At 39.5% G+C, this 15,835-nt stretch overlaps 2 protein-coding genes across 5 annotated transcripts; both read left to right on the forward strand.

Moving 5' to 3' along the window:
- The first annotated feature begins 263 nt into the window (after positions 1-263).
- LOC144528246 (cationic amino acid transporter 2) lies at positions 264-4,128 on the forward strand. The gene is made up of 11 exons (XM_078266735.1): positions 264-633; positions 905-1,060; positions 1,269-1,425; positions 1,687-1,820; positions 1,906-2,128; positions 2,382-2,518; positions 2,707-2,809; positions 3,220-3,248; positions 3,443-3,609; positions 3,763-3,871; positions 3,983-4,128. Exons 1-11 carry the CDS (start codon positions 264-266, stop codon positions 4,126-4,128), a joined length of 1,731 nt encoding a protein of 576 aa, XP_078122861.1.
- Positions 4,129-5,567: 1,439 nt separating this feature from the next.
- On the forward strand, positions 5,568-15,820 carry kif20a (kinesin family member 20A). 4 transcript variants are annotated; one of them, XM_078265550.1, is made up of 19 exons: positions 5,568-5,756; positions 6,897-7,070; positions 8,609-8,734; positions 8,839-8,958; positions 9,164-9,302; positions 9,465-9,640; positions 9,973-10,072; positions 10,732-10,944; positions 11,356-11,467; positions 11,570-11,638; positions 11,755-11,898; positions 12,146-12,314; positions 12,434-12,586; positions 12,851-12,990; positions 13,146-13,248; positions 13,482-13,665; positions 13,751-13,842; positions 13,932-14,069; positions 15,043-15,820. In XM_078265550.1, the coding sequence occupies exons 2-19, from the start codon at positions 6,903-6,905 to the stop codon at positions 15,406-15,408; spliced, it is 2,712 nt and encodes a 903-aa protein (XP_078121676.1). In that variant the 5' UTR covers positions 5,568-5,756; positions 6,897-6,902; the 3' UTR covers positions 15,409-15,820. The 4 variants fall into 4 exon arrangements, with proteins under 4 accessions (XP_078121676.1, XP_078121677.1, XP_078121679.1 ...); XM_078265551.1 differs by lacking the exon at positions 15,043-15,820 and adding an exon at positions 14,706-15,034; XM_078265553.1 differs by lacking the exon at positions 15,043-15,820 and adding an exon at positions 14,710-15,034.
- The last annotated feature ends 15 nt before the right edge of the window (positions 15,821-15,835 follow it).

Below are 15,835 nucleotides of genomic sequence, written 5' to 3' on the forward strand. Positions count from 1 at the left end.
ATAATGTTTACCTTATAAATGAGTTTATTTGAGTCCAATATTTTGAATTGGAGCATTTGATTTGGAAATGGACTTACATTTAATATTTTCTAGAGAAAATATTATTGATGTTGTGTGTTATTTTTTAAATAGCACACTGTATACTAAGTATGTATGTAAAATCACAAACTGCTATTTTTAAACCACTGTCTGCAGCTGTGTCAGCTACTTTTGTGTTGCTTTGGTTTGAGAAATCAATGAAACAAAATGTCTTGATTAATAGGATGTCTGGTGCAAAGATACTGCTATTCCTGCAGAGCCTGTCACGTAGGAAACCTCTGGAGCCTGAAGGAGAGGTGTCCAACTTTCGGCGATGCCTGACCACCCTCGACCTGTTGGCCCTGGGGGTCGGCAGCACACTGGGGGCCGGTGTGTACGTGCTGTCGGGAGAAGTGGCCAGAGCCGTGGCCGGGCCAAGTATCATGATTGCCTTCCTGATAGCAGCAGTGGCCTCCATCTTTGCAGGACTTTGCTATGCTGAATTTGGAGCTCGTGTTCCTAAGACTGGCTCTGCCTACCTCTACAGCTATGTGACTGTGGGAGAGATATGGGCTTTTATCACTGGCTGGAACTTGTTGCTGTCTTATGTCATAGGTAAAGATAGTGCCACACTGAATACATTTACTGTGTGTCATGGGTGTTTAATAGTCCTCTTGGATAAAATATCTTTAGTGAATACTTCTGTTCAAATGTGTCTTTGTTTTGAAACAAAATCTCAAATAAAACATATGTTGGAAAACAACATTGGATGTTTATGGTTGCTCATAACAATGGTGACCCTGCCATTTACCGTTCTACCATTTTATGAGTTTCTGTTAATCTACCCATGCTTACCCATCCTTTTTAAATGTTTTACTGTTTAAAGGGACGTCAAGTGTTGCCAGAGCATGGAGTGGGACCTTCGATGATCTCATTGGAAATGTCATTGCCAACTCTCTGGGCAAACAGGCTGCGATGAACTTACCTGGCTTAGCTCCGTACCCAGACTTCTTTGCAGCTGGCCTCATAATGCTCTTGGCAGGCAAGTTTCATAATCTAAATCCCTGTGACGTGTTACCAAATGTAAGAATGTGTTATCGTTATTCATGTGTGGAAAAATGTAGCAAATAAACAGTAGATAATCACAATTAATAGTATAGCCCAATGCTAATTGAATTTCTTTTTATAACCAAGGTTCCATTGCATTCAAAGTCATGATCAACTTTATATTTATTATGTTTCCTTTCTAGGGATTCTTGCATTTGGTGTTAAAGAGTCAGCTATTGTAAATAAGGTTTTTACAGCAGTTAACATCCTGGTGTTGCTGTTTGTTATCCTCGCTGGAGTCATTAAGGGGGACATCAACAACTGGTACATTGGTGAAGATTCTCTCCTAAATGGATATGAGTATGGGTACTTGTTTTTTTTATATAATGAAGAAAAAAAAGTGTTTCCACACCATACCACACCAACATGTAATGTCTCAATTCAAATAGTATTACTAATGTTGTGCTTTGCTGTGTTTAATAACAGTATTGTTCATTAACAGTATTTTTCAGGCTGCTATTGTTGACCTTTCTTGCTAAATTTGGTTTGAAATATGTAGTTAACATTCAGTTTGTCAATTGTTGTTGCATAACAAAGCATCAACATGTATACTCTTTACAGAAACTACACATCGCTGAATGACACCACCATATATGGCAGTGGAGGATTTTTCCCTTTTGGCTTTGAGGGAACATTAGCAGGAGCAGCCACATGCTTTTATGCATTTGTTGGATTTGACTGCATTGCCACAACAGGTAAATTAATTTACACAGATGCAGTATGCATAGCACGATATAAAAGACAATAAGTCACTATACAATAATAATGTGTTTTCGTCAGGAGAGGAGGTTCAAAACCCTCAGAAGTCCATCCCACTCGGCATTGTGGCTTCCCTCCTCATCTGCTTCCTGGCTTACTTTGGCGTGTCTGCAGCCCTGACTCTTATGATGCCGTACTATTTGCTCAGTGTTAACAGCCCATTGCCTGTGGCCTTTACATACATCGGTTGGGGCCCTGCAAAGTATGTAGTGGCTGTGGGATCCCTATGTGCACTGTCAACAAGGTATGCAATGCAGTGTTCCATTTACAAACCCAAGTCAACTCTGCAAATCAAAGCCCAATCAATCATTACTTGGATTTACCTTAATTTCATTTTCAATTTCTAGGATAGTTTAATTCTGATTGTCCTTGACTAACTAAGTACAGAACATCCTGCAAATGAAGATAATTGGAATCACTGTTACAGATTAAAACAGAAGTAAATAACATGAATAACGAAATGGTTATTGGTGAGTTATTTGAGTTTTTTCCCACAGCCTTCTAGGATCAATGTTCCCGATGCCCCGTGTCCTCTTTGCCATGGCCAGGGATGGACTTCTCTTCAGACCTCTCAGTAAAATGAGTGACAGACAAAGTCCTGTTACAGCGACCCTGGCTTCAGGGGTTGTAGCAGGTAAAACTGCCAGTACAAGTCATAATAATTTGAAGTCTTTTCTCTGTATTTTTCTGGAAACTTTTAGTTATTTCATGTTTTTGTTTTGACCTCAGGTGTTCATGTTTTTGTCTAAATGTATTTATTAAAATATAGGCCTATGGGGTTTATGTAAATTAACCTTGTCATTATTATTCATGTTTTTTCAGCTATCATGGCGTTATTGTTTGACCTGAAGGCGCTGGTTGACATGATGTCAATTGGAACCCTCTTTGCCTACACACTAGTTGCCATATGTATCCTCATATTAAGGTATGATTCATCAGAAGTACTTACAACATGACAATGTGTATAGTATTAATACTCTAATCTTTGTAATTTTGTAAAAACATAGTAACTATGTGGGTGGAAAATGGTTCATGAGCTAATAGACTTTGATCAACTGTCAAAACAGCTGGCTGATACTGTGCAGTTTCAACAGTAAGAATGCATTTTTCTCTTCCATTCACTGAGAATGACAAAAGATCATTAAATTAGATGACATTGGCTGAATGTCTGTTGGAAACATTAATAATATAAACTGTATTACAAACAGGGATTCAAATAAATTGATGTGAACCAGGAAAGACAGAGCAGCGAGAATAAAACTGAACGCTGTTTAAGTCACAGCTATATCAGTATCATGCTTGGGTGCATTTATTTACATTTCCTCACTTTCACAGGTACCAACTAGACCTCAGCGAGGATCCAAGTTTCAGCAAACCAGAACCCTTTACAGTTACTGGAGTATTATTTCCTTCTTCACAGGCAACTTCAAGGACATCAAAAAACGTGTCTGTTTTAACAGTTTGTATTAGTAAGTGATCAACTTCATCCCTAAATATAACACTGCATATAGATGATTTCCATTGTTAGTAATCATTGGACTTAAATTGTTCTCCTCAGTCTTTTTAGCTGTCATCCTAAGCCTCGTCATATCTGGGGCTCTAGGCTCGCTGCAGGCCCTCGAGTGGTGGAGTTTACTTTGTGTCTCTATCATCATACTGATGCTGGTCCTCATTACCCTGATCATCTGGAGACAACCACAGAATACAACCAAAGCTGCTTTCATGGTATGCCTCATCTATCTTAAATGCACATGTAATGATATCCTTTTTGATATCCTTATTTAGCAAGTGAAGCATCATCACTGAAGTAATACACTTTGATTACTATTTTTTCATATCTTTGATATTATTGTCATGTTTCTGATCTTTCATATGCAGGTTCCTTTAGTGCCATTACTTCCTATTTTCAGCACCTTTGTCAATGTCTATCTTATGGTTCAACTTGGATCAGACACATGGATCCGCTATGCAGTGTGGATGGCAGTAGGTATGTGAAAAATATCACTATAAAATACACATTTTCCTTTAAGCAAAATGTGCAAAAGCATCAAATAGACAAACAAAATGACAGTGGGAGATGTAACTTTTCTTTAAACAGGTTTAATCATCTACTTCTGTTATGGTGTTCAGCACAGCGTGCAGAAACAAAGGCTCCGAAATTCACACAACCACGTCAGCATTCATAGCTTCACCACCACCACTATGGAGCAAAACTGTGAACCTGGACAAGACTTTAATGGCTAAACGATGTGACATGATAAGCATTCAGTGGGCGAATCATCAAGCAAAGCTAAACGCTTAATTTCAATAAAGCCAGTGGCCAGTGTGCATTACAACATTACAACAGTCACAACCTCTGACATCTTTTTGTATTGTTTTCTGTGAAATTAAATGTCTGGGAAGTTTTTTGGTGCGTTTTTATATTTTTTTTGGGGTGGGTGGGTGCTTGTGTGTGTGTCTGTGTGTGTGTGTGTGTGTGTGTGTGTGTGTGTGTGTGGGGGAGTATTAAGATTTATTTTGTTTTAATTGAAATTTTCTAATAAATAAGAAATTGCAGTGAACCACACAAATCACACTGGCATTATCCCTGCATGAGGCTTCATGCAATATTGTGTTTTCATTTTACAGTTGTTTCAGTTATTGATATTGATACATCACAGACTGGAGTGTGTAAGATTTTACAAAGAACATAGCAATGCTCAATGGTTGTGTCACTATTCAAGCATCTCTTTTAGTCAGGACTTTGTGCCAAAATACAACATTTAGCTCATATCTTGGAGGTAAATGCTGTAAATAAATACAGCTCTTGCGATGTGTAATTAATAATTTTGTAATCAATATACTACATGTCATATTACTCATTCTTTCTTTTATCTTTCTTTCTTTTAAGCAATATATATTTGAATCCCTTTTGAGAACTTTCCCTTTTTTCAAACTTTATTAAACAACAATATTTAACAAAAAAATACTGACATTAGTAATTGACAAGGCAACTTCTCATCTCATTGCATTTCTACAAGTATTGACAAGTCAACATACACAGCTCTAAATCTTCATGTAATTCAACTGCAGACATACATTTCCCCTTATATCAGGGACTCAATCAAGGAGATATAATCAAATAATAGTACCTTAAAGCATGGTTTGGATTTTTGAAATTTGGATTCATGAATATGATATATATTTCTTTTTAAGTTCGTCTTTGTAATCAAAACCAGTAATGACACAATCTTTAACCTGCATCTTCCTTTTGTATAGTATACATTCTTCCAAGTTTGACCAAAGCTTCATGGAATAATAGCAGCCATAAAATAAATGTACTAATGTTTCAGTGTCACTATCGCAAAAGCTACATTTGGCATCAATCTCTGTATTTTGATACGTGATAGCCTTTTATAATGATGCAAGACTTCAAGGTGTATCTCCTTTACTTTGTTATTTATACGGGCAAAGCCAAGCATTTTCCCATTGCACCTCTGAAAGTAAATAATTCAAAAAATCCCTCTTGGTGTAATCCTTTTGTTCTGAAATATTTCTCTGATATTTTTGTTTTTACATTTAAGACTTTCAAAGCCATATGCCTTCGGTTTTGAGAGGTCGAAGCTGTGTTACGTAGGATGCTTCGAGCGTTACGTCACTAGCTTTAGCCAATCAGTGACTCGCTCTGCAGGGGAAGCGCATTGTTCAAAAACCAAACGCAGTCGGGGAAAATAATTCAGCTGAGGCTGCTTCGAAATCGGAAAGAAGCAATAGGTTCAGTTAACTTTGATACAGATTTAACCCAGTATCTTCGTGTTTTTCAATTACTTGAGTTTTGGCGATCTACTCAGTGAGTTACATTTAGTTAACCAGGCGCTCATCGCACTTTTGAGGTAAGTTAGCTAACTTAATTATTGGACCCTTCGATGCTACCAACAATAAGTCACGATACAGCTGTTATTATAGCTAAATGTTTAGATAGCTAGCTACCTAACGTAAGCTAGCTAATACAAAGGTTCTTGTTAGTATGGTGGGAGTGACCACAATATTTACAAAATGTTCAACACCGCTTTTCGTGCACGTTCAAACCTTAACTTAGCTAGCTATGTAATGTTAACGTTAAACTTGTACTCTCACGCACTCACCTCGTGTTGAAACCGGGCTGAAACGGGCTTTCATTAAAATTCAGGTTAGCTAATATGAACGATAATGAATTGTCTTTGTAAAGTTGACCTAAGCTATGATAACCTGCACTGTCAGAATAGTTGAATAGTCTCTATTGATAAGCATAACGTTACGTTTCCTGGAGCTGAGCCACAAGTAATTTAGCTAACGTTAAGCCAGGTAACGTTGCGTAAGAGTAACTTTAAGTTAGGTTAGTGAGTTATATGCATAAACGTTATCATTGTTAACGTTAACTGTTGCCTCAAAAACGTGAAACGTCTTATATCATTTGTAAAAAAATAAATAAAAAAAACGTATACACGCCATGCGACATGACATTCATCCAAAAAAAGTTCGGTGTGTTTCTGTAGGCGATTAATTTCAGTGATGTCCTCCTTCTGCACCAATACTAAACGTTTCAGGACGGTGGCGATAGCCTTGGAAAACATTTCCTGTTTGACTAGTGTTGGAGTTGGACTCCTTGGCTTGAAGGGCAAAGTAGGCTTCAACCAGTTTCTGTGTATTTAGTCACCGCTCACGACACACCCTTATTTTAACTAATCCTCTCATAACCGTGAGGTGTTACATATTCTTTAGTGATGGCCTAATTGTAGGCACATCGTTGAAAACGCATGAGAGTAGTTGAGACAGGTGTTATTGAGCACTAAAATCTGTTTATTTATTAATTTCTGTATAGTGAATCCTGATAACATCCTGATCCCTGCACCTACTGTATATATGCAAAAGGACATTATACAGGGTGGCTTTTACATGCATTTCCTAGCAAACAGCCAGGTTTTGAAATGTGTTGCAATTACTTCATACTTGGAATTACTTCATACTCATTACAATTTGTCTTCTTGCAACAGGTAAGCATGGCACTGTCTATGTCCTCCCCGTCTGTATGCCCCTATGATGAGGACGAGGAAATGGCTGTGTTTGAGTCTACGGCAGCAGAGCATGGAGGCCTGTCCAGACCACGTCTGCCTGAGATCTCTGTCATTTCCCCCGGCCTGGACACCCGGCCATCCATTACAGAACCGGTGAGAGTTGATTCGAGTATTAGAGGTTGACCGATATGGGTTTTCTCTGGCCGATGCCGATCTTTCGAAATCAGGATCAGCCGATGGCCGTTAAATGCTGCCAATTTTTATTTTGGCCGATATGTGCTTGTTTTTTAACTTCTATTTGAAAGATAAAATGTAACACTAATATACATACACAGAATTTCTCAACAAAAACATTTATTGAACACTTCACCAATCTACACTTGGATACTTCAATTAAAAATGTATAATGTAAAAACATACTGTATATTATGTGTGTGTGTGTGTGTGTGTGTGTATATATATATATATATATATATATATATATATATATATATATATATATATATATATATATATATATATACACACACATATTGTATAAATGTATGAAAAATATATTAAATAAACGAAATGGGTAAGAAGAAAATTAAACTTTTCAATGAAAAAATTAAGTTTAGTGCACTTAGCAGCATTTATTAAACTTCTGAGAATACAAATCTGCAAGCTTCACAGAAAGTTACATGTTATTAATCTCAACACTATTTCCTCCTAACTCTTGTTGAGTCACATCAGACTAGGGCTCTCTAAAGTCAGTTCTTGTTCACCTTGTTTGTTAGATCATTGTTCATTTGTTGAAGTGTTTTATCTGTGTTTTGGGGATCCTACTGTTACATGTCCTGTTGCACTCATTAGGATCTTATCTGAGCAGATTTCTGTCATTCAAACAACTCTTAGTTGTAATTTAAAACTTGTCCAGCCAATTTAATAAAATTAAGGGTTTTATTCGTGCTCGAGTCCAGGTGCAGTTAATGGATACAGGCACGGAGAACTGAAGGCTCTGTCAGCAAGGATTAGCTCTGTTAGCGGTTAGCTCCGTTAGTAGTTCGCTCCAGTTAGCTCCGTTATAGGAGTGGATGAGACTGCCACGGACAGGGGTAACAACCAGACTCTGATAAATGACATTCGGGGAGCTTCCACAGCGGTGTGGCCGCGGTGTTTTGTACGGTTTAATTAGTACAGTTAATCCCAAGGCAAGAACACCAGCAACATGCTACTACTAACGGTAGCGTCTGAGCCTGAAGTGACTGTGCGAGACACACGGCGCAAGACTTCACGAGCGGAGGGGCTGGAGGCAGCTGGTCTGGGTGTGCTGTAAAAAATGTCGCCTATTCATGTTTTTAACACTAGGCTGCCCGCAGATGCGCCTGCCTATTAATCGACTTGATATACTGGGATATTGGCCGATGCTGATTATGTAAACAAACGTCAAAAATCGGCCGATTAATCGGTCGACCTCTAACGAGTATGCTATTTGTGTTGCAACATAGCCTGTGGAGTTTATGATAAACAAATGAGGTTTACATTCAACTTGTTTCACCAAAACAAAGTATATAAGGTATAACAAAAACATTTGCAAAGCCTTTTATTAAATGTTCTAATATTTTTACCTTGACTTGTCTTCTCCTTCATGATTTAAATTTATTCTATGTCGGCAACGAAACATTAAAGATGCTTTTAATTTGTGTCTCCAGAAACTAGCAGTGAAACCTGCATCTGTGAGACAAGGTAGCTGTGATGAAGGGAACACCGAGAGGGTGAAGGTTTTTCTGCGCATCCGGCCACTTGCTGAGACTGAGAGTGTTAGGGGAGAAGAACAGGTAAGACTTTAATTCTGTGGGTAGATTTTTTTTTTTTTTTTTCTTTTGCATTTATTGCTTTTAGTGCACCTGTACTCTGTGCTCAAGGTTCACGCTTCTTTTAGGGTTGTGTGGCTATCCAAGATGAAGAGACTCTGCTGCTCAAAGCTCCAAAAGAATCTCAGAACATGAGGACCGCAGAGAGGGGCATCACCCAGAGCATGCACAAGTTCAGTTTCTCGAAGGTAGGAGGGCAAACGCGTGCATCATGTTAAATAACATTTATTTTACGAGGGCTGAAAGTGTTGCTGGTTAATATGGGCTAATGAGTGTGCATAGCAACAAATGCTAGCATAATCAAGGATGATCATGGAGTAAAACATTTGTTAATATTTCTATTTAAAAAAGAGAGCCACATACTGATGTTTTCCTATCACCCATCTTTCATAGATTTTTGGGCCAGAGACCACACAGCAACAGTTTTATGAGTGCACGATGAAAAACATGGTGAAAGACGTGCTTCAAGGAGAAAACCGACTCCTCTACACTTACGGTGTCACCAATTCTGGAAAGACTTACACTATTCAGGGTGAGATTAAACACCATCAGTATAAAGCCTAGATTTGATTGTGATGTTAGTGTTTGCAACTCTGTAGACTGGTTGTTGATGTTGTTGTAGCATTCTACGCTTGTATGTGGTCAGTTAAATGCTTAAAATGTGAATCCTGAAGTCTCAAACTTTGACCTGCAGGCACTGGTCGAGAGGCAGGCCTCGTACCCCGGGCTTTAGCATCTCTGTTCAGGAAACTGCAGGGCCGTCTCTATAGTGCCATGGACCTGAAGCCTATGATGTATCAGGATGTGAGGCAGCTTGACTCCGGAGAGGTCAGGGTGGAGGAAATCCGTAGAAACTCTCTGCTCAAAGAGGTAAACGTAACACATTTTTTAAAAGGTGGTATGGAATTAAAAATGTAATTTCCTTGCTACATTGTGTCCCAGTGTCTATTGCTTCTAAGTATTTGTCAATAATGGTACTTCTGTATATTTCTGTCATTTTTAATATCTTACTCATCCTGAACTTATTGCATAAGCAATAATTCCATCAAGTTCACTGTCAACCAACCTGTTTTAAAGCCTTTTATTTATATATCTATCTCTCTTATTATGTTGGATGGTCTGAGTAACCACACTAGTCCTAAAGAATTAGTGTCTTCTTGCAGCCAGATATGAGCTGAAGAACTCCTTTTTTTTTGAAACAGGATGAGAATCAGACTTCTCGTCGAGGTGGCACTACTACAGTCTGGGACAGCGGCATTGGAGGACTCTCCTCTACAAGTAACCTTGCCACCCAGCTTGACGGTGAGGAGGACATCAGTATATTCCAAATGGAGACACAATTGGCAAACTGTTTAAAGGCGGTCACACACCTTTTTATAAATGTATTGATTTAATTGACTTTATTGTTCACCTCAGTGGAAATTGGTCTTTGGCTTCTCCCAAGTACATCAAAGGTACATACAATAAAACACCATAAAACATACAAATATATAGTATACAATAGTGCAAATAGGCAGGTAGCAGCTAAAAAGGTGTATAAATAATAAAAGAGAACACATCTTAGTGTTCCCTGATGCTGTCATTCTGTGTTCAATGCCTGTATGGCATAGGGGGGAAAAAGAAAAGGGGAAAATAAATATATATATATAATAAAAACACAACAAAACACAACACGTTCCTGGGCAAATGCTATTACTGGGACTGGAGGTATGTTTAATAGCATACAGCAGGAAATGTGGATATGGTATTGTTGGCCTGCAAAAATGGTAACAGGGTTGCTATTTTACTTGTGCAAACATACCAAATTAATTTCCATTTGTCCAGTTCATACTTGTTAAATTTAACCCTGCTGCCGTTTTTACATTAAAATCATTACAGCGAGAGTGAAAGCCTTTTCTTTTGGAAAAACATCATACATTGATTTTTTTTTTTCTTTTTTCTTCACCCGTCTGTCTGTGCAGACACCAACAGTGTTTGCCTGGAGCCTGACAGCCTTTCACACAGTGGAGGAGATGATCTGGAGGAAGGGGTGCAGTTTTCTATCTGGGTGTCCTTCTATGAGATCTACAATGAGTTCCTGTATGACCTACTGGATGCTTCGCCCTCCCTGCAGCCCAGAAAAAGGGTTACACTGCGACTTAGTGACGACAAGCAGGGCAACCCATATGTGAAAGGTAACACTTACTCATGCACAGAAATAATGTTTATATAACTTTTAAAGTGTTTAACTAGTATAGTATGTTATCAATTTGAAGCTCAATCCCAGTATGCAGCTTCTCTCATCTGATGTACAGTATGTTACACTTAATTAAGCAGGAAATGATGTTGAAAACTGTAGACTGCTTCTTTCATTTTCTCCCTACTCCTTCTGCACTTTACCTGCAGTCTTTTCATGTGCTAATTTGATGTGAGTGCAACACCACATGAAATTGTGAAAATAAGTATGTTTGCTTTGTTATAATATTGTCATGGATACTTTAAAATCTGTTGCGTAGGACATAAAACATGTGTTGTAGTTTTGTGTGGCTGCTTCTCATGTTGCAGTATCTTTTATTATTTTTTGCTTCTTCCTCTTGTCATATCAGACCTCGCCTGGATCCAGGTCCGCAGTGCAGAGGAAGCTTGGAGGATTCTGAGGGCTGGACGTCGTAACCAGAGCTTCGCCAGCACTCACCTCAACCAAAACTCCAGCCGTAGGTAGGAGCACATTAAACCTTTGCCATATTTTGATTTATTTTTAACATGCGCGTTTGACGATAACTTTTTCCCTCTCCGATCGTCATTTTATCACCTACTCAGCCACAGCATTTTCTCCATTCGCGTCCTGCACGTCCGCCCAGATGCAGTCCAGGCCACGCACATCAGCGAGTAAGTTAACCTTTTGTTACCCACTCTAAATTTCAGCTTTGGTTGGTTTTGATTTAGGGATATTTTGAGTTTTCAAAAATAAAACCGTACCGTGCCTTGCACATTCTCCTTTTTAGACTGACTGTGTGTGATCTGGCTGGGTCTGAACGCTGTAAAGAGCAGCGTAATGGTGAGAGGATGAAGGAGGCCAACAACATCAACACCTCGCTTTTAACACTGGGACGCTGTATTGCTGCTTTGAGGCACAACCAGAACAACAAGTACGTGTTTAACCATAACTTGGAAAGAAGGTACACTACTGATGATCACTCAGTTTGATGTGGTAGTAGTGGTGTAGTAAATTTAGAAAAATGTACATAACTCCTTTTAGGAATTGGATCTTTTATCTGTTCCCCAATATTAATATTGTTCCATATCATATGAGGCAGGGTTACCAAGTGCTTCACATATACGACAGATATTGGAATGAGCTGTTTGAGAAAGAAATATGTTCTAACACCTCCACAGATCGCGACCCCCTCAAGTGGTGCCCTTCAGGGACAGTAAACTAACCCGGGTCCTGCAGGGTTTCTTCTGTGGCCAAGGAACCTCCAACATGGTGGTCAACATCAACCCGTGTGCCTCCATCTATGACGAGACCCTCCAAGCCCTCAAATTCTCAGCTATTGCTACTCAAGTAAAAAAGAAAAAACACACACTCTTGCGCTGTGTAACTTCTGTGATTTGTAGAGACAGATTTAATCTTGCATGTAGGGATCAGACCAAAGAAGTCAAACCTCCTTCATGTAATTTCAGCTGGTCCATGGCCCGTCCACAAAGACCAGAGTGGCCTACATCCTGTCCCTGCTGCGCGAGCCAACAGCAAACGGTAACGAAAGCACAGTGACTGAAGACGAAGAGGATGAGAGTGATATTGAAGACGGCGATATCACCATGTTAAATACTGAGGTAACAGCCCATGCTATTATATGCAAGAGTTAAATATTTATTTCACAACCACTTCCATTACCAATTTTCTTTACTTTGCAAAACATGCTCCTCTATAAAGCCACCATAACATGTTGCCATTAAGGCTTTCAGCTGGAGTGCATATTTAGATGAACACATAAATAACTAAAACCAATTTATTTCTTTTATTTATATTTTTTTTTGAAATGTCTCAAAAACAGACGCTTGCCCAGTGTTCCTAACAGCTGACTGTGCTTTATTAAGGCTTTGCTGCAGGCCATTGATGTCCTGAAGAGAGAGGTGCAGCGCCAGCGGGAAGAGAGAGAGGTCCTTGAGGCAAATGTGAGAGAGCAGGTGGTCTCGGAGATGATGGAGGTCATCTCTGGGATGCAAGATGGCTTCAGGTGTGTCTGCTTTGTTTGGATCAAATGTTTCTAATATGCCTTTTTAATACTTTTTTTTTTAGTAAGTATTTGTAAGTAATCAAAGGTACGGGAAGATGTAACATTAAAATGACAATGAATTTAAAATGAATACAGTGTTGTCTTCCTCCCTACAGTGAGACCTTGGAGGCAGAAAGGGCTCTAATCGAAGAGAGATACGAAGACAAGATAACCAACTTGCAAAAACATTTAAAGATATTCTACAGCCAGGAGCTGAAGGTGAGAGCTAACTCATCAGCCTTAAGTTTGCACTATTTTAGGCAGTGTCTGTCCCCAGTCAGTCCCTGTCTGTGGTTTCAATACACACGTAATCTGTGAAAATCTGCACTTCAGTTAAATGTGAGCTTTTCCCAAATGCAGTGAGTATTCACAATGTATTTATATGTGCAATCCTGTTGCTGTATCAGTATATCAATATTTCTCACTAATTATCTGTCCATGCTTTCTTTTAGGAGCGTGATCAGGAGATTGAAGCTTTGTCCGCTGCCCTGGAAAAAAACAAGGCAGGTGATTCGGTCCTACACGGAGACTCTGACGGGCCTCGGCGGTCTCAGCGCCTCGCTACTCAGGCAGAATTTGGCAGTCTGCAAGTGGAGCTCAACCAGTGTCGCGCTGAGCTGCTCACCAAGACACAAGGTGACTGAAACTCTGCTCTAATAATGCGTTAATGTTAGGATATTGTTGATGGTATTTGACTGTCTTGTTCTGCTTGCCTGTGCAGAGCTGACGAAGCTGAAGATGCAGCTAGAAGTCCCAGCTCCAACAGGCACCCACACTGGTGCTGCTGACCGCAAGCTGGAGGACGGCCAACGGGTCAGTTACCACTGTACCGTGTTGTTTTTGCTGCATGTGAGTCTCTTTGCCCTCAGAAAGACTAAAATTCAGATTTTCTTTTCTAACAGAACCTGCGCCAGCTGCGCCTGGATTTGCAGAGGCTCGGTGTGGACCTGCAGTCCGGTGAACGAGCCTGCTGTCGCAACACGGGAGGGGAGAGGTTGCGGCAGGCACTAACCGCTGCAGATGAGACACTAGCCAAACAGGTACAACCACAGATATGTATAGTATATTATTTAATAAACTGAGCTTTTCTGTAAAACATTTAAAAGTATGCTTGGCCTTCTATGTTCAGTGAAAATGAGTCCAAAAACATTCAATTAAGACAATTGGTGTAAAATTCTGCACCAACAATAAATGTCATGGTATAGAAAGCTCATTAATTTAAATAATGCAGCTCTGAAGTTGAGCTTTGTTATTTTGTTGGTGATAGTTTTGTCAGTTTATGTAATTAAGTTACTGCAGACATCAACTAAATGTATCCAATAAAGGTTTCATTTATCATTTGTAGTTGGAAGACCAGTTTCAAACTGCAAACTAAATGTTTTGCTCTCTACCACAGCTGCAGCAGCTGAAGCTCAGCTGAAAAAGTACTGAACCAAATCAAGACTTTAAAATACTGTTATCCCTGTAAGCACCTCTGCATGTACAATTTCAGTTAGGAATTATATAACCCTCTTCTCACTTTTAGGCTGATTATGGATTCTGTAACTTTTTGAGAAGCAGTGATTATTATATTATTTATTATCTCAAACCAGGATCTGTTTAAAGTGCAATTCCTAATTTAAAATACTTTGTTTTTCTTTCCCTCTACTGTCTTCACTATCTATCTTGATGCATAGCCAGCTTTTAAACTAAATCTAGGTTTCTAACATCTGCACCAAGTGATTACTGTGCAAAAGCATGTTCAAGAGTTTCATTTTGGCTCACATTTTTCTCTCTTACACCGAAAACACACCAAGCAGCTGCAAAGTGCAGCGAGCTGCCAGGCAATGTCTTGTTTTCGGTAGTATATTATTGTGGCACACATAATGACAGACATGAAAAAACACGGGCCGCAGACAAATGTAATTACTGCGATGAGCCGCAGTTTGGTGTGTTTTTGGCGTTACCTCCCCCTTATTCTTCACTTCCCCCTCCTGTGGTCTGGTCTAACCCTGTTGACTGACTTCTTCTTAGGACCAGATCCTATTGGACCTCCAAAATTGCCTGATGCTTGTAAAGGCTGACTTAAGGCGGAAAGCGGAGACCCTGGCCCAGACACAGGCCTTCCAGCCCCAGCTTCCCCCTTCAGGCTCTGTTGCCTCCAGCACACCAGGCTCCTGCCAGAAAAGGGGCTGTGGGGCCGCTGCACCAAGCGACGCTGAGAACCGCCCTCCGCATAAACGGCCCTTTTTCCCATCTCTGTTCCCGACGCGTACCCCAACACGTAAAAACACACGCGAAGAAGCAAATACCCCTTACTCACGGATCCTGCGGTCTCGCCAGCAGTCTCCACCTCCCAGCCCTGTCCCCACCCCTCGTAGTCTCAGGGGGAAGTACTGAGCTTTTTGGGGCGTGTATGCTCTTTTGATATTATGCACACACAAAAGTGTTATTTGCTGGTAACTTTATAGTATTTTTATATTGCTTTGTATATATTCACTTTGTTTTTTTTGCAGTACAGTTAACGCACTGTTGTCATGCCAAATACATTTATGATGTTCATGCCAGTAAAATAGTAATGCTTTAAAGGGTAGTTGACTACTAAGGGCATTGAGGTGAGCTTGAGCAGTAACGCTGATCAGTGGCTAATAGCTATGGTCTGTATTGTAAGAATAGTGTGTGTGTGTGTATACAGCCTTCTCTTCACCCTTCGCTTTTGCTGTAAATACTTTTCACATTGGTTCGAATAGTCGAAGTACTAGAGCAAATTTTTCAAATACTGTACACCATGAAATACTTTTTTTTTTTTTTTTTTTTAAAAAAAAAA

Source organism: Sander vitreus, chromosome 13 (genome assembly GCF_031162955.1).
Source record: "Sander vitreus isolate 19-12246 chromosome 13, sanVit1, whole genome shotgun sequence".
NCBI classification, from domain to species: Eukaryota; Metazoa; Chordata; class Actinopteri; order Perciformes; family Percidae; genus Sander; species Sander vitreus.

Excerpts from the sequence above, each read along its gene's own strand:
- kif20a (XM_078265550.1), top strand. The coding sequence starts at position 6,903 with ATGGCACTGTCTATGTCCTCCCCGTCTGTATGCCCCTATGATGAGGAC. Across the intron at positions 11,468-11,569 it reads AACCAAAACTCCAGCCGTAG|CCACAGCATTTTCTCCATTC; the intron begins GTAGGAGCACAT and ends TCACCTACTCAG. Across the intron at positions 12,587-12,850 it reads TCACCATGTTAAATACTGAG|GCTTTGCTGCAGGCCATTGA; the intron begins GTAACAGCCCAT and ends TGCTTTATTAAG.
- LOC144528246 (XM_078266735.1), top strand. The coding sequence starts at position 264 with ATGTCTGGTGCAAAGATACTGCTATTCCTGCAGAGCCTGTCACGTAGG. Across the intron at positions 2,519-2,706 it reads GGCTTCAGGGGTTGTAGCAG|CTATCATGGCGTTATTGTTT; the intron begins GTAAAACTGCCA and ends ATGTTTTTTCAG. Across the intron at positions 3,872-3,982 it reads TGCAGTGTGGATGGCAGTAG|GTTTAATCATCTACTTCTGT; the intron begins GTATGTGAAAAA and ends TTCTTTAAACAG.